The sequence below is a fragment of the Centroberyx affinis genome, unplaced genomic scaffold (genome assembly GCF_046629955.1).
Source record: "Centroberyx affinis isolate AG114_WGS23_722 - 3 ecotype Tasmania unplaced genomic scaffold, CSIRO-AGI_Caff_v1 ptg000124l_1, whole genome shotgun sequence".
Classification (NCBI taxonomy): Eukaryota; Metazoa; Chordata; class Actinopteri; order Beryciformes; family Berycidae; genus Centroberyx; species Centroberyx affinis.
In genome coordinates, this window is record NW_027278825.1 from 108,204 (window position 1) to 129,851 (window position 21,648).

At 41.7% G+C, this 21,648-nt stretch overlaps 1 protein-coding gene across 1 annotated transcript in view; it reads right to left on the reverse strand.

Moving 5' to 3' along the window:
- Window positions 1-32: 32 nt before the first annotated feature.
- The window catches only part of adcy7 (adenylate cyclase 7), a 57,297-nt gene continuing 35,681 nt past the window's right edge, over window positions 33-21,648 (reverse strand). The window contains exons 7-27 of the mRNA XM_071529246.1: window positions 20,216-20,327; window positions 19,599-19,726; window positions 18,540-18,698; window positions 18,057-18,189; window positions 17,430-17,618; window positions 16,964-17,007; window positions 14,111-14,170; window positions 12,863-12,940; window positions 12,529-12,598; window positions 12,051-12,148; window positions 11,769-11,853; window positions 10,939-11,076; window positions 10,677-10,784; window positions 10,304-10,491; window positions 9,712-9,823; window positions 8,655-8,813; window positions 6,332-6,478; window positions 5,899-6,006; window positions 5,074-5,188; window positions 3,137-3,261; window positions 33-1,571 (exon numbers count right to left, since the gene is read on the reverse strand). Of these exons, the coding sequence (XP_071385347.1) occupies window positions 1,425-1,571; window positions 3,137-3,261; window positions 5,074-5,188; window positions 5,899-6,006; window positions 6,332-6,478; window positions 8,655-8,813; window positions 9,712-9,823; window positions 10,304-10,491; window positions 10,677-10,784; window positions 10,939-11,076; window positions 11,769-11,853; window positions 12,051-12,148; window positions 12,529-12,598; window positions 12,863-12,940; window positions 14,111-14,170; window positions 16,964-17,007; window positions 17,430-17,618; window positions 18,057-18,189; window positions 18,540-18,698; window positions 19,599-19,726; window positions 20,216-20,327 (2,503 nt within the window). The 3' untranslated portion in view covers window positions 33-1,424. The remainder of the gene's footprint in view (window positions 1,572-3,136; window positions 3,262-5,073; window positions 5,189-5,898; window positions 6,007-6,331; window positions 6,479-8,654; window positions 8,814-9,711; window positions 9,824-10,303; window positions 10,492-10,676; window positions 10,785-10,938; window positions 11,077-11,768; window positions 11,854-12,050; window positions 12,149-12,528; window positions 12,599-12,862; window positions 12,941-14,110; window positions 14,171-16,963; window positions 17,008-17,429; window positions 17,619-18,056; window positions 18,190-18,539; window positions 18,699-19,598; window positions 19,727-20,215; window positions 20,328-21,648) is intronic.

Below are 21,648 nucleotides of genomic sequence, written 5' to 3' on the forward strand. Positions count from 1 at the left end.
GTGTTTTGGAACGCGTTACTACAAACCACAAACTTATGAAAACATTTATTACATTCCAGAACTGTACAAAATTCAAACTCACATTTGTTCACATGAAGGCCAATACATTATTATGCAACCATAATTACAGATGAGATGGCAGTCAAAAGATAAGGCCACAAGACCAATCAAGTTTTCTGAGGCACAGAGAGCGATGCAGATCAATGCAGGTGATCATTAGAGCTGTAGCCAGAAAAACAGTCACAGCAGACTGATAGTAAGATCTAAACAGACTTAAGGACACCGAGGAGAGCATCACAGATTCCCTCATTGCAGCATGTTGGCAGACAGGCAGCGTAAGACACATCGGGGGTTGATGTTGCAGAATAAAGAACACTACAACTAACGGATGACACACAGCACAACATGGATTTCTTCCTGAAACTCTTCCTCAACAAATATCCTTTCATACATGTATTAATAAATGGTTGTTACTTTCTGGCCAAGCTGGAACTGCTCATAATTTTCACAAAAATTTGATTACAAACTTAAACCTCACTAGAGGACCAATGCCTAAGTAACTGTAATGAGAGGTAAAAAAAGAAACCATATGATCATTAATTTCTGAGGATATAGTGAGTTTAGATTTTGCAGCTTGGCCAGAAAGTGAAAACCTGAAAAACATAATTATTATTATTATTTTTTAATCTGAATGTGTCCCAAGAACATTTGAAGAAGCGAGATACGTTTTTTTTTCTCCTTTTTATATCTAGCACTTCTTTGCGACATCATAGTTGTACAGTCTGTTTGTGAAGCAGCTTGGCTTCACACACATCTTGCCCATTACACAGTAACAGAGCAGAGTATCCAAACCCCTTTTCAAACAGGAAAACCATACAGGATGGCCTCCAAAATATGATCCGAGTAGAATCTGTCGTATTGTAGAACCTTATTTTAGATTTAGAAAGAAGACGTTTTGTTTTTTTCTCAAAAGGACCAAAGTGGTCTTCTTCAGGGATTACAAGTGTATTTGGCATTAGTACAATACACATTTGTCCGTCACAAACAACATCTAAGTTAAAGACAGAAGAAAAAGTACAAAAGTGACCGATCACTGGACATAAACGTGTTGATGAATAGAAAAAGATGTCAAGTGTATGTACATCTTTCCAGCATGCGATCCACGACTGCCGAATCCCGGTGACTCCAACAGGTCCCAACCACAGTCACAATCACACCCACCGCACAGCAAGGCAGCAGCTCCTCAGTAAGCCTCCATATCCGAAACAAAACACCGGTGCGTTGTAGGACGGGGTCTGTCTGGACACTCGCGGCACGCGGGGGAGTGTGTAAACTCTCGACTAGTGTACCCGGGTCTCTGTGAAGTGTGTGTGTGTGTGTGTGTGTGTGTGTCGGGCTTGGAGTCCACTGTGGCGCGCCTGGCCTCAGCTCAGGCCCATGCCCTGCTGCTTGCTCATGTCCGTACACACAAAGAAGGTCTTCAGCTCCCCTTTCCCCTTGACGTTGATGAAGCCTCGACACTCGCAGGAGTAGCCCAGCTTCTGCAGGACGGACGACGTCTCCTCGGTCACCTGGGAGTACAGACAGGAACACACAGACGGGAACGCACAGACGGGAACGCACAGACAGGAACACACAGACGGGAACACTAGTCAAAACATCAACAAATTAAAGCTTCTGTGGCTCCAGTAACACTTGGGGTGGAGTGACTGAAGCCTTCAAAGGACACTATAAGGCCATTTTGAGCACCCAGCGTAATAATGATGATAGTTTACTGACTCCTGCAGTGACATTGACTTGTTGCAGGGAGGTCAGAGGTCAGGCTACAGAAAAGCAGCACTGGAGCTGGTAGGGATTCAGTGTTTTGCTCAAGGACACTTCAGCGGGGTGGATGCTTGCTCTCAAACCACATTTTGAGAGCATCTTGCTTCCTTAATGTGATGTATTTCGTGTTGAAAGAGGATGTTGGGGCGGGACATAGCTCAGGGAGAGATCATCCAAAAGTGTAAACCAATTGGACATCAGTTAGGGAGAGTAAGGCAGAGGGGTGGGACTGTTCAAAAATCTGTGATAGTTTCATTGGTTGGAATATTTGTCGCCTCCTGGTACACGATGAAGTCATCACTAAAGATTTTTCGCTTTCCAGGAAGTAAGACTAATGAGATTTTGATATAAATATACAACAAAATAATTTTTGGGGGGGACTAAATCGTCAAAGAGGTGTATGGTCACCATTAAAGATACACGGTTTTCCAGGAAGTAAACGGGAGTAATGGGAGTTCATTTCATGGGGACTTTAAATCCTGATCCTCTGGTTGAAGGATAGTCTCCCTCTGCCACCCTGCTGAACCCTGTACTTCGAGTCATGGAGTCAGACATAATTTGGTAACATCACTCATCTGAAAACACAAATTGGAATTACATGGTTCCACGTCTAATGCTTCAGTTGTTAGACCCGCATTCATGTGTGGTGGAACAAAGTGCACTGTTCTTGACAGCAGGAATAACAAAGTTCATCACCTGACTGTCTTCAAAGTTTATCACCTTACAACTTCATGACAGCATATATTTTTTTAAAGGAGTCATGGTACTCTTGTGAGCAAACGTTATAAAGCCTTTATTGTTATAGCAGCAGGACGTTTTGGGAAAGCCGCCTTCAACATTGGCAAAGTGGATTAAGTCGTTTCCCCCAGTTAAACCCTAAATTTACGATCGTTCTAGTGCCATGCAGAGGAACAGTCTGCGTTAACACAGGGACACACATCACATCTCATGACTAAATGTGGGAAAATCTGATTTCATATCATCTGTCCCTGTTTAGACAGTCACAGAGAGATCAGATTTGGTCCGCGAAGAGTTAGAAACTGGATCTTTGTAAATGCAGCCATGGTTTAGGTGAGATTTACTGTGCAAAGCCAAAGAGCAGTAACTGTGTGAGTAGTGAAACTAAAATAAAAGTTAAAAAAATAACTCAGTAATAACTTTATTTATCTGCTGTCCCACCAAAGCTATTGTTGCTAATACATATGGGTACAACTTTTATGGATATGAAATCTAACCTCTGGTCACAACCTTTGACCTTTAAAAAGCACCAAACGAGGTGCTGCTGTTTGCCTGCTGGACAGGCTGAATGTACCTGGATCTTGCCCAGCTCCCCGGTACTCTCCATCCTGCTGGCCACATTGACCGTGTTGCCCCAGATGTCGTACTGAGGCTTCCTCGCCCCGATCACCCCCGCTATCACCGGCCCGTGGTTAATACCTGTGGAGCAACAACAGGGGCATGAGGCTGGGTGAAGAGAGGGGCACAGCCAACTAGCCTCAATTCAAGATAAAGAAAAATTTTATTTAAAAAAGTCTGTATCATGCACAGTGACAGTATCTTATCCCAGTGAAGAGTTTCTTTCCAAAACAATATATCAACCACAAACCACACATTACTGCTGTGAACATAAAGCACATAATGGGTTACTTATTAAAGTCTCTTTAGACAACATATGTCTGTTTAGAATCATTTGTGTTTTTGATATATGGATGGATGAATTTTGGGTAGCAAAATTTCACCAAAATTTTCTGTATGCCGTTTTTTGGATTTAAAGTAATAATCTGCAAGTTCTTCCTCTAAATAAATGTGTGTTTTGCTACTGTGCATCACCAATTGCTACCATACAGTAGTCATTCAACCTGTAGACACTTCATGAAAACTTTAACATTTGCTGTTTTAAACACCTATGAGGGAGTCCCTTTTTGCTGGGGAAAAATATGTGTGCTGTGATGCGTTTTATGTTTACAGAGGCAACAGCAGCGTTTATGGAATAAATATAAGGAGGTAGAAGGAATATAAGAAGCCGCAGTCTACACTGAGTGTATTTATTATCACAGTATGTTGGCTCAGTGCCTCCATTGCGTGCAAAACACCAAAGCAATGACCGCTTATCACCAAAGGTGTCACCAAAATCAAGAAAAAACAAAGAAATTTACAGATTACCACTTTAATCCCTTCATATGGAAACCTGAAGCAACACTCTCATAGCGCGGGCAGAAAACTGTCACCGGTCAAAGAAACGATACAGACGCTAAACACATTACTGCTTTTTAATAAAAATGTCTTTCAAGAGAGGAATTTAGTGGATTTAATTTCCCCGGCACGGTGTGTCTTGACACAGCTGTGGATAAGAGCGCCGTTACGCCGCTCTCTGGAACAACTTTCAGTGTTTATGGCCAGGAGTTATGTGTGTTTTTATCTCCCAAGAACTGTAAATGTTTTATCTAAGACTTGGAGAGAATAAACCGTCTGGAATGACTGTATGTCAGCACTGCAGACACAACAGACGGGCAAAGTTTAGTCAGACGCACAACTGGGTTTTGACATTTACTTTATACATTTTAAGCATTTACATTTACCTTATACATTTTAAACATTTAGCTGGTGCACTTATCCAGAGCAACTTGAGTGCAATGGTAAACAAGTTCCTAGATCACCAACATTACAAGCAGCCAGTAAATAGTGCAAATATCAGTCATAGTTCCCTGACAATGGATTAAACAAAATACTCCTGCCACCCTAGAATGATCATATATTACAGAGAAGCACTAAGAAAGGACATAAGGCAAATAAGAGCAGAGAGGGAGAAAGGATTTTCTTTACTTCAGACAAGAGCATATTAGAGCAAGGAGACAAAGCATGTAAGTGAGTATGATTTAGCAGGGAGGGGAAGATGAAGTATTAATTCAAAAGATGATAAGATGATGTAATGTTATAGTAAAAAAGATGGGTAAACTAGGAACTCCATCGTGAAACTAGAAGAAACTTGCACCAGCACACCATAATGCATGCTATGAATTTGATATAAAATGATATAAAACCCTGATCTAAGACATTATGATGACTCTAATATTGCCCTCGTTGACTCTAAGACCATTAACCTAAATGCCTTTCATGCACCGTGTAACCAAGGCAACCTGTTGGTTAATGTGTCTGCACTGATAGTACTGGATGCAGTGCAGTGCAGATTTTAGTCAGTCAAATGTGGTAAATTTATGCCGAAGCTGCCGAGCGGCTACACCTACTCACCCACGCGGAGCCGAAAACTATTGAAGGAATGCCGGTTGATGCCATCCAGCTTGCCAATTAACGCGATGGCAAACTCCACCATGTTCCCTATCTGGGCCTGCTGTCTCTCCCTGTCCTGAGAGAACACAGAGGCACAGCAGCGTCATTCAACATGCAAAATATGACTAGGACATGTTTTATGTTTTGTGTGCAAAATGACTTCTATTTCTGGTCATTTCTTTTGGTAAAATAATCATGAGAGTCTTGAGACATGCTGAAAAGGTGGATTGTATGTGGCACAAAGCCTGGAGAAAAGGGAAATATGCATCGTATTTTATTTGAGTTTGTGGAGGAAAATATTTGTTACACCAAACTGCGATGTGATGTATGGATGAGTCTTTAAAGCTCATGTGATCTGAGCATGCAGGGTGCATGACACCGAAATAATGTCTGTCAATCAATCAATCAATCAATCAATCAATCACTATTCAGAAGACCTGGGTCCAATAGTACTTTCAAATACCTTTGATGGTTTGTTTTTCCATACTAAGGTTCCAGATTGGTGGGATTTGCCACATTGTGCTCAGCGGTAAAAAAAATGGCACCGATACTGCCAGGCACTTTGGATAAAACCATCCAAGAAATTACATACATTAAGTGTTAAGAAATGCCATGAGTGCCAGGAAGACACGCATTAAACCGTGACAAAAAAAACATTCTTAAGTTTAGTTATTGACAGTATCTGGATTGTCCTGATGTGGTTAACCCCACCCATCTGGCGCTTCAAGTGGTTTAAAACAAATGCTGAGAAAGGTGTGGCCCTGGTCCAAAGCACTGCTACTCCACCTGATTGTTCTCCTGGCCGGGCGTCCCGCTCAGCCCCGCGGCGGCCATGTACGTGCTGCCAATTGTCTTGATCTTCTCCACGCCACTGAACTTTGGCTTGGACAGCAGCTGTTGCGTTAGGGGAAAAACAGAATAGAAATATGAGTCGTGTGCATTTGGGCATGTTGCCTGATTAGTCACTCATTCCTTCTTTCATCATTTATTTATTCCCGTTGACATTTACATTTTCGCCATTTAGCCGAGGGACTTGTAATGATTCCAAGAGTAGAATAAGTTCCTAATCAGCAACGTTATAAGCAACCGATCTGTCAAACCCACAGTGCAGAGATGAAACAGATATTTCCGTCATGTATAATAGGGAAGTACTTGGTAAAGAAATAAGGACTTAGGATGAAAGATAGAGGTTTCGCTTTCTCCCGTTTCTCTGCCTGACCTCGTCAAAGTCGGCGATGATCTCGTTGAGAAGCCTCAGGCACTCCAGGCCCTCCTTGTTGATGTCGCACTCGGTGTAAAACTCCTTGAAATCCGGCACGGAGGCGAACATCACACACACACAGTCATAGGACTTATAGTAGAGATCCTATTGGACAAAAGGCAAAATACGAGAAGCACAATGAGTAATTGTACCAAGGAGAAGTGTAGGGTTATATGCCAGAAGTGGAAAGTAACTACTTGTTTTGGGCTTTTTTAAGCAACACTACTTTTTTGACTACAATTACTTTTACTTGAATATGTTTTCAAGTGTTTACTCCCACTTTAATGTAAGTAAGTTTTATTTCTACACATGAGATTAGTGAAAGCAATGTGTTCTGTGATTTACCTCATAACAGCTATTCTGGACTTTACCTCCCATAATCAAAACTAGCTCTGCTGATGTGATTAGAAAGAGACAATCCACAAACTTTGGGCTGATTGGGCAAATTGTATATTATAGTACCATACCAAAATGAGTAGTAATCAGGGGAGGAAATTTTCAAGCTTTTACTTGTGTAATTTTCCAAACAATTACTCTTACAGAGTCAAGTAACATCTTAAGCAACTTAAGCAACACTTTCCAGTACTCTTTCCACCTCTGGTTATTGTACAAGTAATCAAGAAGAAGCAACCAGCACACACACACACACACACACACACACACACAAAACAGACAGAGGGAAAGTTTGTGGAAAGTTTGTTGCAAGAACATTGGAAGGCATCAGAGCACAGAGCCACTTCTGTCAAAGACTGGGTTTCAGGTCAGGTCAATGCATGAGATATGACAGCCTGTGTCATCAGGTCTCACCTCTTCAAGAGAGCCATTGTCAAAAATATCTTGATGACTCATACCAGGAAACAGCTAGCACTCTGAATGTGTATCATGTTTCACTCAAGAGCAAAAAAAACAGACAATTTGCTCATGTTTCCCACACTCTTCATCATATGAGACATATTCGAGTGATGTGACAATGCGAGCACTGTGCATCAAGCATTTAACAACACAAGATACTCCTCGAGATACGCCGGCCGGCCTCCAGGAACAAAAATTAACCACAAACAGATTTCCCACAATACAAAAGACAGCTTGACGAGCTCCTGTATAAGCAGACTCCTTTGTCACTGTATGTCAAGTCAAAGAGTTTCTCTGTGAGTGACGGGTGACAGATTGTTCATGCCCCCGTGACGACAGCTTAACTTCCTAGAGTGCAAGTGAGGTCATTGTACAGATTGACATTTAGAATTACTTCCAATTTTATTTTTAGATCGGTAAATCTCTCTCCACGCTCTACACTGCTCTGTACATCTGCCCTGCTTGCACAATCTGCCCTGTGTTTATGCACGAGACCAGAATATATTGTTGGACATACATTACTTGCACATACTTGGAAAAACAGTAGCCATCTGTAAAGCTGATAATGTGAATAGCCATTGAGGCACATTTGCACACCCTGCCAATATGCTCTCTTGCACTGCAAATTTGAACTGCAAACATCTGTAAATTTTTCAGTAGCGAGGCATAGTGACAATTCGAGCCATCAAAAACTATTCTATATCTATTTTTATTTATATCCTCGTCAATCTTAAATCTTACTCAACATTTTGGGGACACCGACATCACTGGAGTCATGCTCGGCTTTCTGTTATGAGATTGTTAAAATCTCATTTCCCTTATTCCCTTGTATGTGAAAGACAGAGAAAATATAATCTCTTTTGTTGTGATCACATTAGAGAACAAAATAACTAGCTTATATTTCAACAAGTCGCGGTCACAGGGTTGCACATAGAACACTGAGAATATTTCAAGTAGTGACAAATGCCTAATTTTTGTTTACATTTTGCAAAATGACACATGCACTTTAGTTGGGTGCTTTTGGCAATGTATAATTTGAGTGGCTCTGTCTCTATAATGTCGACAAATAATGATGATGATGCTGCAATCCATCATTTGAAATGCGGGGCAGAATGACGGTTGAATCAAGTGAGGCACAGATTATGATACGAAGCGATCCATGTTTTGCAGGTTTCCCATTGGGGCGTTTTTTTCCCTTGACCACAAACCAAACAGTACGTAGTGACCACATTACTTTGCTGGTAAGCCCAATTTCATGTCAACCGTGTACCGGTGTCAAAGTCACCAAACGTGCCAATGAGAGCCAGTGGAGTGATGGGAGAGGTGGAGGGAGGAGATGGGGGGGCATGTTGGCCTCAGAAATCCACCCCTAACCCGGGGTGCCTACCTTGTACTTCTCATTAAGTAAAGAGTTTGAGTGGAGTCCCACCTCGTTCTTTTTATTCTCCCCGACAAACAGCGCAGCCACGTGGGCCGGCAGCACGTTCTCCAGCAGCAGGCGGTTCAGGTTCTCCCTGGTCTCGATCTCGTCCTGCTCCGTGTGGTTCTTGTTCTTCAGCAGGAAGTCCTGGCGGAAGCAGGACTCGTTCTAGGAGACAGAGACGTGTGGTGAGGATGAGGCAGAGGAAGAAGGGATGGAGCAGAGGAAGAAGGAGGTTTGAATTGTTGGTTTGAATCCCTGGACTGGCTGGGAAAATGTGGGTGGGGAAACTGAGTGGGTAACGCTCTTCCTATAGAATAAAACTGGTTAATGTAGGGTCCGAAGGACTAATGTGGTCCTCCTCAAATCTGTTTTTGGCCTCTGAAGAGTTCCAGAGAGTGATGAGATATTCTACTTGGGCTGTTTGGATGATATCTAATTACATTTGAGAAATTATTTTGATAAGACTTGCTATTTCAAGGCAAATTGACAAACTCAACCATAACATAAGACGCAAGAAGCTGATCGCTACTTGTTACACATCTAATAGTTAAAGCCACATCGCTCAGCGCCCGTGTCAGTTTTAGACCCTTGTCCCTCCATGTAAAAACATTTGCACTTGCTGTAGAGAAAAGAGAGCAGAAGAAAGGGCTATGGAGGAGGAATGTACGAAAGGTTAGGAACGAAAGGTTACACATCTGCCATCCAGGTACTTGCGAGGCACCATTAACTCTATAGGAATGCTATCAGTCTGTCTTTATGCCTGTAAGCAATACAAAGTTATTAATTCCTTTCGTTTTACAGTTTGTGGACAGCAGTGCCAGACAAAATTTATAAAAGATGCCGCAGATAAAATCATGACAGGCTGACAAAAATACAAAACAGATGTTTAGTTTTGGTTCACCGATGACTCTGAAATACAGGGTTTGGATAGGAATACATGAATGGAGGATGCATGCCGTTAGGATGCTTTTTTATTGTTGTTTGAATGCACCTTTGTGTGTATCTGTATGGGAAATAAGGGATAAAAATGGAAGGGAAATGGGGTGAAGAGCATTCTCCTTACCTGTTGTGAGATGATGAGCATAGTGACCAGGAACAGGGTGATATATATGCAGCTCATCACCTGGGGGTGTTTAACCAGGCCAAGTTCATCCAGGACGGATTCATCTTCAATGCTGTAGCACAAAGGGGAATTCATGGTTGGACGTCAGTTTCATTTAAGTGTTTCACCTATTCATACATGGTCATTTTAGGGATGCAGGAATAATTGTAACATCTTTTGTTAGTTCTCTGTGTCTTTGACCCTGGTTGCCTAATGATGTTGGTAATCAAGGAATTTAAGATTATCATACTGTGGCGGTCACTGTAAACGGTTCTGATAAGAGATAAGATGTCATTTATATGCTTTAAATGTAATTCCAATTGGTTTTGTTTCCACCACCTAGCCTTCCTCTGAAATACACAAGGGAATAAGAGCTGATGTTAATGAGATTAAACTAGAGGATGCATGAAATCTAAGAGAGTGACTAATGTTAAATTACTACTCATATCCTGTAATGCACTAACATCCCCCTTCCCCCTCTCAGCTCCTCACCCACCTCCTCACAGAAAACACTACACAGGATACAGGATTGACATCCAGAGTTCAGTCCCACCTGCTGCAGTTCAACTCGCCATGATAGAGGATGTGTCCATAGGCCACGAAGAGCCTCCTCTTGCAGCTGAGGATGATGATGTAGTAGGCTGTGGAGGCCAGGGTGAGGAAGAGCACTTTGAGCTCAAAGCTCACCCTGAGGAAGACTCCACACGCAATGAGAGACAGGATGCAGCTGTAGACAGAGTACTGAGGGAGAGAGAGACGGGGGATGGGAGTTAGACCTGGCTTGGTTAATGTATCAAAGTGATAGTTCAAGTATACTTAAAAGTTAGGAATAAATAGAATAAATAGTTGTAATGTATGAATGGACTCTTGAACATTACAATTTTGTCATTTTATCATTTTGTGTGTTTAACAAAGCGATCACTCACAGGCAGGTAGAAGAGATCTTCGTCAGGTCGCTGCTCATGGGAGTTATTTGCATAAAGCCGGTCAGCACTATCGCCGGAACATTTTGTCAAATCTGTCCTGATGAAGCACTGAGGGGGAGTAAAAGGATTTGACTGACACGCAGCCACTGGACAGTGGGCTTTGAAGTTTGGTATTTCAGCTATGAAGTGTAGTACATCTATAAATAGCAGAGCATGTGATGACATTCTACCAGCGCTCAAAGTGGTGGAAGCGTAGTCTTACCAGGTTGAAAACCGCCAGGATGACGATGACCGCGGTGGTGATGGTGGCCAGAGGGAGGCGCACACACGGCTGCTTCACCACCGCCTCCGACACAGCTGGCAGCCACTGGCAGCTCGACAGCTTCTCTGGAAACAGCCGCTGGACGGGACGGAGGGAAGGGAGAGGAAAGACGAGGAGGGATGGAATCAAACAAGTACGAGGAGCGCGTGACGTTTATACAGTCATCCGTCTGCAGACATCATGTGTGACTGACTCACTTAGCACCGGCTATTTCCAGTGAAGGAATCTGTCTGAGTGTGTAGATCACACTGCCTGTCATGACTGAATGTAAGGTGTCATGCACCAGGGCCAGCTGGGCAGCTGCAGAAGGCTGGAGCCCAGTGAGTGGAATGGATAGCTTCCATAACATGCAAGAAAGCATGTTTCCACGCCCACACTCACTAATTCTGGTACAGTGAGACACACACACACACACACACAGGCATTATTTCTTTACCCAGCACTTCCCTATCACATATGGCCATTCTCACTGTTACGTGTGTGTTGCATCTTTGACCCTTGCACCTCTTCTGACTGGTTGCGTGTGATGTTGGCAGTCTAGGAATTTACGTTTTTTTTTTCCTCTCACTACTGCCAAGAAAACAGCTATAAGGATATTTATCCCTACTGCCTTAGGCCTCCTAAATGTGGGTAGATGGTTGTTGTTTGTCGATCATGATGTCCAGATGTTGAGACGACAATGACTGTTTGCCTGATTTGAGCATTTTCTACTGTTGTACACATTGTAAGTCACTCTGAATATGAGCATCAGCTAAATGAGTCCTACTGACCTGTAAGTGACCTGCGAAACAGATGGCCAGGGTCAGCAGGAGGACACAGACCAGCACTCCAAATGACATCCCCAACATCTTCCGACTTAGAGAGATTAAGACAAAGAGGACATCAAACATTAGCGGCCAGTGCCACTCTTTCCCGTAAGTACAAGTAATGGCATCTTTATTATGTATTTTTGAATGAATGTAACAATAATTGTCAACAACTCTGGGATAGATTTTTTGAATTAGTAAATGATGAGATGTGATGATAGGAGAGAAAAATCTAGTCATACTCACTCCTTTGTGACAAACATCTGAACCACAAAAATGCAGAAGAAGATGATGGTGGCACAGCCAACATAGTGTTTGAACATGGGCAAGTCCAAGGCTCGGTACTTATAAGGGGGGAAAAAAAGAGGATGCACATGAACCTCCATTTAGCAGGTAAATGCTTTATGCTTTAGGCAATGCTTTCAATAGTGCATCTGCAAAGAACAAGGGAAAACAAGAACAAAGGTTTCACCTTTCAAGCTCTTGTCATCAAATGCTGAAATGTTTGTGCTTGTTTTCCCTTACTAGTTGCATGATTTCTGCCTTTTGCCTTTGAGTGCAGAAACACCTTCATGTATTTCACAGACTCTTTTTCTTGGTGGTGCGTTCCAATATGAGTTAATGGACCTGAGTGAGTGTATCCAACATTATAATGTTTCTTTACAAGGAGCAAGGATACAGCACTGTAAAGCAGGCCAGACTTGCAGCTTTGTGTCAAACTGACCTGTTTTTCCAAGTCTTTCTTTGGAAACCACAGAGCTAAGCTGCTGGTCTCTTCAGACTTAGACCACTGCCTGAGAGAGGGAGAGAGGGAGAGAGGGAGAGAGAGAGGAAGGGAGGAAAGAAAGAAAGAAAGAAAGAAAGAAGTGACATAATTGCATGGACTTTTACACTTCTTACATGTTGCTTCTGCTTTTGTGTCCCTTCATGATGTTTGTTATCTTGTTTCTATTGTTGGCTTTCTTTTTCATGACCCTGAACGGTTTTTAACCCTTTTACATTGTTGTATAAAATGGGCTACATAAATAAAATTTGGTTTGATTTAAAATTGGACCTACTTGCTGCTGAGCTCATCGATGGTCGTAGTCATCTCATTGTGCAGCTCTTCATCAAACTTACTCTTCTGGGACTTGTTCCTGCACCGGAAAGCACAGAGACAATTAGGAAGAGGCATACCCGACGGACACGTGGACACACAGGCTGACTGGGACAGATGCTGGAAAACCAGACGAGGTCATGCGGGTTACTCGGGCCCAGTTTAGCTGTGCTGGGAGGCAACTGGTTACGGCCATTCTGAGCATTAGTGGGGAAAAAAGAGGAATGGTGTGTGCCTGTGAGAGCAATCTACAGCGAGTGTGCCGGATGCAGGATATCGTGTGTTAGCTGAACTCTGGGGGATTCGGCGGGAGTGTTTCTGCAGTGCCCCTGCTTGGTAACCCCCTACCAGGAAGGAAACACACACACACACACAGATGCACACACACATATACACAAGCCCCAGTCAGTGGTCAGTATTTAGAGGAGCACGTCACTCCACTAACAACGAAAGACAGACTTGAATTGCTTAGTGACAGTTGTTACAGGCTTTCTGAAGGCTTGTGAGATCCCATGTTGCCCTGTTACACAGAGAAGGCAGCAAGAGAAACAGTGAGACGACGAGAACAGTAGTAGATCTGTGCTGGGGTTAGTGTTGGAACAGCAAGGCTCTCCGCTGAAGGCAGTAGTTCTCACCCTGCGGGTCGGGACGCCCCAATAGGGTGGCGAGATGATTTTGGTGGGGGGGGGGGGGTGTTATGGAATAATTCATGGTATGTGCAAAAATCTATTTGTAATATACAAATGTGTCATCTTTAACCTTTGTGATGAATGACCTTTTCCTTGAAATTAGTATTTTCAGTCCAATAAATTAATAATTATTAATGAGACTTTATTTATCCCCATGGGGAAATTGCATGAAGCATATTGATTCCTTGGTACTTATTAGCAATGAATCAATGAATCAAGAAATTGTCTTTGACACAGGCAGAGGTGGCCACTCTGGTGGGACTTGAACCCACAACCTTTGCATAACTTGCCCACCACACCTAGAAATCCAACACACTTTCCAGTGAGCTGCAGAGCCACTGAGTAAAATTGTCTGAAAATGGAAAATTAAAATAATTATTTAATATGAAAGTTCACTATTCTATTGTAACAGGGGGCGGTGAGTAGGCATCCCTTAGTTTTTGGGGGTCTCGAGCCAAAAAGGTTGAGAACTACTGCACTGAGGGAGGGAGCACCTTGCAGGCCGCAGAGGCCCCACTCACTTATAGCTGCTGAACGGAGGGGCGGGCAAGGAGAAGGGCTCTTCTAGAGACTCATCAAAGCTGTCAGGGCCCAACAGTAAGACACAAACACAAATTCATCACAACAGAGCAGTGGGGAACCAAAATGAACACAGGGCCTTTGATCACACAAAAGTGAAAATCCATCCATAGACAGAATTCACATATTAAACAGCTAGATCAACATTTGTGAAGAGGAATGTCACTCGCTCCACTGACAGTTAATTTTGTTTTAGAGACTAGGCGACCAAGGCTCTGATCTGTGATGTCAAGTCATGAGTGGGTGTTCACTGTCAAGTCAGCTCCTCAGTTTTTGTCACTTGAGATGTTCTCAGCTACAGTCAACTGTGAATACATGAATGAGATTAACTATGTCTAAGACAAAATAAGACTTAACGCTTGTATGGAGGAATGCTTGTAATGCTCTTTTAGGCAGACACTTATCTCTTCTACTCGTATCCCTCTGACCCACACTGTCTGTGTGGGCAAGTCCTGCACACAAATCAGCTGTTGCAATTTAAATATTTGTCCATACACTTGTTGCCTGTGCCAGACAGGCACAGAGAATCAACCATTATATGCTATAACCATAATCCATTTGCCTATGCATTGGCTAATGGAGGGGATTTTAAGGAACATTTTAAGGAACATTCCACCCTCAGATATTCTTACCATTAGATCTCATCAATCTCTCATTTTCAATGCATTCTTCGTTATTTTGTAATGAAGTGTTGCAATTTACTTTTTTGGTGTACCCACTTTTGTGTCTAGTTCTACTTCAGTTAGTGATTTCCTACGTTTCCCAGAATGCCTTTTGACAACCTCCAAAGAACATGCCTGAACTTGTTGCTTTCTGCTTCTGGCTTTACTTGAAGGTGGAGAGAGCAATAGCAGTGGTGTACCACTTTAGGTCCAGCCCCAGTGACAAAAGGTACAACTCTGTACCTTGTTTTCTCACAGTGTAGTGAGAGCAAGAGAGAGTCTATGCTCTTCATAATCCGTATTTGTGTGTGGGTATAGGTGTGATTTATAACTTTAAAACATATTACAGTACAGCACACTACAACTGCAGACATCAATGGGTTCAGCCAAAAACATGAGCCTTGACTGCATTAACAGTGGAGTGGATCAGTAGAGGCAGTTTGCATTACCGGGAATGTGGATGGAGAAAATAGAGGAGGAAGTTCGGGTGATCAGGAATTTTCCCCCTGGAAAATACACCACTATGGGCTCCTAGGCTGCACTGGCTGATTGGACTTTTTGCTGCTGTGTAGAGTGGATTTTTCCTGTAGAGTGGATTCATAGTCTATTTGATGCCCCCAGGTAATTACTTAATGAATTAATACCCTTAGTTAATGCAACCGCTTAGCAATGACTCAGTCATATATTAATATTCCAGCATCATCAATTCATGATAGTTAATACATTAAATCATTCATTAATTCACATTAATTCATGCATTACTTAATGATAATTCATGTCCCAATAGTGGAAAGTGTTACACGTGTGAATTCAGTTTGAGGGTGTTTTTTTTCTTAAAGAAGCAGCACGCCTTGAATCTCATAAATATCCATCTAAAGAATCTGTGTCAACTAACCGCCACTCAGACTTAAGGTTTTAAATGGTAATTTTCTCATTTCCCTGCTCTGTCTACTGGCACTCACATAAAGAAGCTCTAGGTCTGACGAACATGGGAGGAGAGTCGACTTCTGAGCTCTGACCACTAAAGTGGATGGCCTAACTAAAACCAAATGTGCTTTTCTGGGATATTTACATAACATGATACAACATGTGGGCTGGCATGTACTGAATGAATAATGTATTATTCACACATGCTTTCATCTATGAGCGGATGCGTTTACATTTTAGATGGTCTGTTGGTTTTCTGCATACAGATGCACATCATGTTGAAGTGTCCTTGAGCAGGACAGTGAATGCTCTACCTGCACGTTCACTGTGAATCTCTCTGGATACCAGCGTCAGCTACGTGACTGAAATGTAAAATGTGAATCTAAAATCCACAAAGACAATGGAAATCTGTAAAAATGTGAGGGTTTGGATAATGGATAATGTAATACATAGCAAAATGTAATAAAATGTCCCTCTAACTGGGTTGGAGATGCAATAAACCCAATTAATGTACAGTAGTAAATGACATCCCATTATTACATTAACTGTCACTAACTTCAAAACCGTGTGACATATTTTTATTGATGATAATATTGACTAATAATGTAGTAACTTGTAAGAATAAGAAGAATGTAATAATTGGAGTTGTTGTATTACTGGTCAATATTATTATGATATCAGTTAAAAATATATTGAAAACACTTATGAAAACCCTTATTAGTTGCCAGTTAATGTAATAATGTCATGTCAGTTATTACATTAATGAGTTTTAGGATATTTTCAACCCATTTAGAGGGATATTTTATTACATTTTGACATGTTGTTATACTATCCAGCAGTCAATACAATATCAGTTGCTACACACACACAAGCCTATTTCAACTGGCAGGAAACAGCTTAGTTGCAAGATATATTTGGTGGACTTGATGGGATGGCTGCCAGTTCAAATCCTTTGACCAGCTGGGGAAATCTGGGCAGGGAAGGCCAATGAGAGACACTCTTCCCTCCCTAAACAACCATCCTCCATGTGCTCTTGAGCAAGGCACTCACACCACAATTGATCCAGTGAACCTGCACACTGGGCCGTTATGCAGGCCAACTTCCAGCGGTGAATGTGAGTGCGAGGCTCAGTCAACTTTCTCTTAAGCTTAAAAAAATATTCACCAAACTTCAACACCATTTTGTGGCTACCAGACTTGTTCTTACCTCTCAGTGATCTTGGAGCAGGGGGCTGATCGCAGCGGGATGTCCTGAAAAAGACAGGAACCAAATTCACCCATTAAGAATGCATGATCACATAGGTGGTGGAGGGCAAACCCAGCTAAACTCAATTTACCCGCCTTTTTATTTATGAAATAGTTATACCCACATTCTCAAAATAATGTAAAGCTTTCTGATCTAAATCCCTTGTGTACATTATAGTAAAATGTGAAAATGGGGTCTTCTTAAAAAAAAACATGAATTAATCCTATTGTTTAAATTGATGGTTCAAACTTTATCAGCAGTATTTTCAACTAGCACACAGTAAAAAGTAGTACCTCTACAATGGCTACATCTGTCGTTTACCCACCTTGCATTTACTATGTCACTGCACATGATGCAATTTGTCCTGAATAACCAACACTACTTTGTGTTTTTTCCTGTACATTTCAGGTGTATATAGTCTGCTCACCTTGCAGCGTGACTTGCCGTTGACCATGGTGTCGGTGGTGAAGCCCTCGCGGCTCTGCAGGTGGGCGAAGGGCTTGACGGCCCCCCAGGACTCCAGGTAGCGGGTCATACGCACGGACGCCCGCATCTTCAGGCCGTCATTCACCCGAGGTTTAGGCACGCTGCGGCTGTTCAGCGACTGATCCTTTGACTTAAAACACACACCTTTAACGTTACATTTACAATACATCAACTGAGCTTAAATTCTGAAATAATCAGCGTTACAAGCAACAGTGAGGAGGTCAAAGGTCAAAGCCACAGCACCAATAAGGATGCAACAAATATTCCTGTGTTGCCAAAATGATCATGTGTAATCAACAAGGGTAGGTAAAGAAATTAGAAAAACTATTTTTCAGTAGGGAGCAAGACCAGGTCAATATTTGAAAAACACAGATGACTGTATCCTCAAACACATAACAATTTTGTAATCTTAAAATGACTCATAACTTTTGTACTGTATCTCATCCCAGCAGTCATTCTGTGACTGGTGGGCGTCAATTTTTTCAATTGGTGGATAGTTCTCGCAATTTCTTTGTCACACTCTCCCACACTCTAAGCAATATGGAGGGAAACCAGGCAGATAGCTCACCCGCGGATCGATGACTAGGTAGGTTTGGATGTTGAGTTCCTTCAGGTAGGCGTCCCTCTGATGGCCGTTGCCCTCCTCCACTTCGTAGGCCTTGTTCAGGTGCTTCAGGGTCGCCTCTGTGATGTGGACGCGTCTGGATGTGTGAGAGAGTGATCAGGGGAAATAATGAAATAACCTGGCTTGACAAATGTAAGAAACGTATTACATTTCAAATGCTTCAAATGCTGGATTGCACTCAGGATAGTTCAGTCATTAAGTCATTCACTCACAATCACTCAATTTGTTTAATTCAGATATGGTATGAAATACATTTAGATATACATATATTCAGATATTGAACAGGTGGGAAAGCTACACATTTTAGCCTGCTGCCTTCTTCAATAACCAAGCATTCTAATGCACAAACATTGACAGATGTTAGCAAATGCCAATGAAATGCATATTGTGTTTTGGAACGAAATATTCATATGCAAGTAATCCTACCCTGGAAGACCTCCAGACTCCATGTGATTGGCCAGGGTAACGTCATGTGACCACACGTCAAACTGCCACTTGCGTAGGCCGATCACGCCGCAGAGCACGTTGCCAGAGTGCACGCCCACTCTCATGTTGATGTCCACCCCTGTGGCCTCCCGTACCTGCCTGGAGGGGATGACAGCAACACTAAAGCTCTCTTCCTATATGGAGATGGCAGTACTTGAACGCACACAGCTACTGAATACTGAAGGTTGAATGTATTTATGTTGAGTGATACTTCTAATCCTCTGTCCTCGCTACGACTTGCTCTGTTTCCTAGGTCCTGTTTCCCTGTACCATGTGTGTCAGTATGTACAGTGAAACTGATAATTTAGGTGTTTCTGATTTGTCCTTTCATTTTAGTAGGATCGTAAAAGACTAAAGCAGCCTCCTCTCTCCTCAGCAGCCCATCTAATTCCTTTTCTAAACACCTGAATAAGCAGCATGGGAGGATGTATCATTTTCATCATATATGTGTTTCTAATTTGGAACAACACAGTTACATTTTAACAGCATATATGTTAATAACAGGGTCAGGAATTAACAGTTTTTAGTTGTGGCTGCAAAGTTTGACTATACAAACAGTTTGGAAGGTGACTGACCATTTGGACACCCTCCTCTATTTTGAAAATGTATTGACTGGTAAAATAATAAAAGTCGCTACTTAATTTTGGGGTCGTCCAGTGCCTGTCAACTGTGGACAGCAATGTTAGTTTCCTTTGTTATTCTAGGCATTATTAAACAGTTGTTTTTAAGTAACCCAAAAGTGGTTTACCCTAAACTAGACACACGAATAAGAGAATGGGAATGACTCATCCTACAGAGTCCACCGTTACAGGATAATAAACCACACTATGTTCTGAGAGATGTTCGCCAACTGCTTTTTAACATGTTTTATTTTCAGCACACATCACTCATTACAAAACTGAGAGTGACTGCAGCACATCTGTGGGGAGTTAAACGATGCAGAGACAGTATCTGTTTTAGTCAGTATGCAGCTCTGTGGTTGGTTGGTATAAAACTCACTTGATGGCCTCACACATGTCCAGGCCCATCTTGACACAGTTCTTGGCGTGTTTGGGCAGAGAGACCGGCAGTCCTGACACACAGTAGTAGCAGTCTCCAAGGATCTTGATTCTCATGCACTCGTTTTCCTACAAGGAACGAGAACAGAGGAAATCCAAAAGGTTACAGGCTTTTGAGAATTGATTAACCTATCTGATATGGTTTCACCTCTTATTCAACCCGGCAAATTATCTAAAATCCTAATTAACAGGGGAGCAGTTGCAGAGGACACAAACATGCACACACTGACACCTGAGAGCTGCCCAGAACAACTACAGTCTTGTACTATGGGTCACTGAACATTTCCACTGGAGAAAATGGAGTTTAAGTGCCTTGTTCATGGGCACTTTGACAGTATTTGTAGAGAGTGAGTATTTCCTCGTTCTACTCCCCCACCCAGATTTCCCCAGCTGGTCTGAGTCACAGTCTTCCAGTCACAAGCTCACTACTCTAATCATTACATTATTGCTGTCACAATCTATAAAGAGGTAAATCGTCATTTGCAAGTAAAAGTCAGAGGTTAGTGTTACCGGTATTAACAGTTAACTGCAGAGAGGAATTCTGAATCATTAACTCACCTTGGCAATTTGGTCAAACTTGCCAAACAGTTCGTTGAGCATAATGACCAGCTCCTTGGGAGAGCAGTCGCTGGCCAGGCGGGTGAAGCCAACAATGTCAGCATACAGGATACTGAAAGAAAGAAAAGACAGACTTTAACGCACACAGCAAGAATATCGGCTGTCATTAGGATTTTCCTAACCTGTAAAATATGCAGATAGTAAGACATAAATATCAGTTCATTGTAATTCATGTCTATGGCCTGAAATGAACAGGAGTTAAAATTAAAATCACGATTATTTTGCTCGATACTGTGATCATAATTATTGTTGATTTAAGGAACAAATCTATTTTACTGAAATTCTGCATCATATACAAATGCCTATTTTCAAAACAGTGGACACTTTCAGTTACATGAAATGTTTCAATATTGCCGATATGCTAATATTCTTTAATTGTGGAATCTAGACCCACTAAATTCAGAAATTTCCCCACATGTGCATGGAACAAATTGCGACTATATTTTGTGCAGTATAATAGCAAATTTAGCTTTAAAATACAAATTAAAAGATTTTACTTGATGAATAGGTATCATTAGGTTGTTTTTATTTACTTCATATGTATTCTTTTACATACATGTTTATTATTCTTTTTGCCTTATTGTTGTTTTAATCATAATGAAATCTATATGTAATGTACATCAAAGTGTTCAAGTCAGTCCTCTCACTATATTTGTGAATCGTAATAGCGTTGTTTCCAGTGGACTGCAGGAAGAACAGCTGTTACCTTGGTAACCTTAAAGAATAATCAGGATCTGAATGAACAAAACAACATGTGTGTTCCCAGACATTTAACACTTTTGATTTTTCAAGAATGTTTTGCCGCAGATTCCCCATTTAGAAAAAACATTGCTCTCAATGAAACGAATACTGGCAGTAACAAAAGATATTTAGACATTCAGACAAAGACATTCAGACGATGTCTTAGTGTTTGTCACCTGACCTGCCTCCCACCCACATCCAGCAGGTCTGATGACTGGTTGCTTGTGATTTTTTAAGAACATGAAGCTCTCAGTCTGTGTAACTAGGAATTTGTTTCTTTCCACATCTGTCTAAGACACATGTACAGTGCAGGCATGCATTTCACCACAGCAGCCAGGGCGCAGCAGGTAGAGGGTTCAGTGTTTTGCTCAATGACACTTTAGTAGGGATTGACACTTTGAATACATTTGCATGCACTGTAATAATCCGATTTTAACCTGATTAATAGTCTGACTATTGCAATTGTCATATTAATGCCTTAGTCCGATCATCTTAATCATAGTAAGATCATAATCCATGTATGAATAACCTGTTTAACACACTTTGATTTGATTTGATTTATTTGGCCTTAGCCCAATTTCATTCAGTTTTTTAAGTCACAATGAAATGAAAAATTATCCTGAATTCACCAT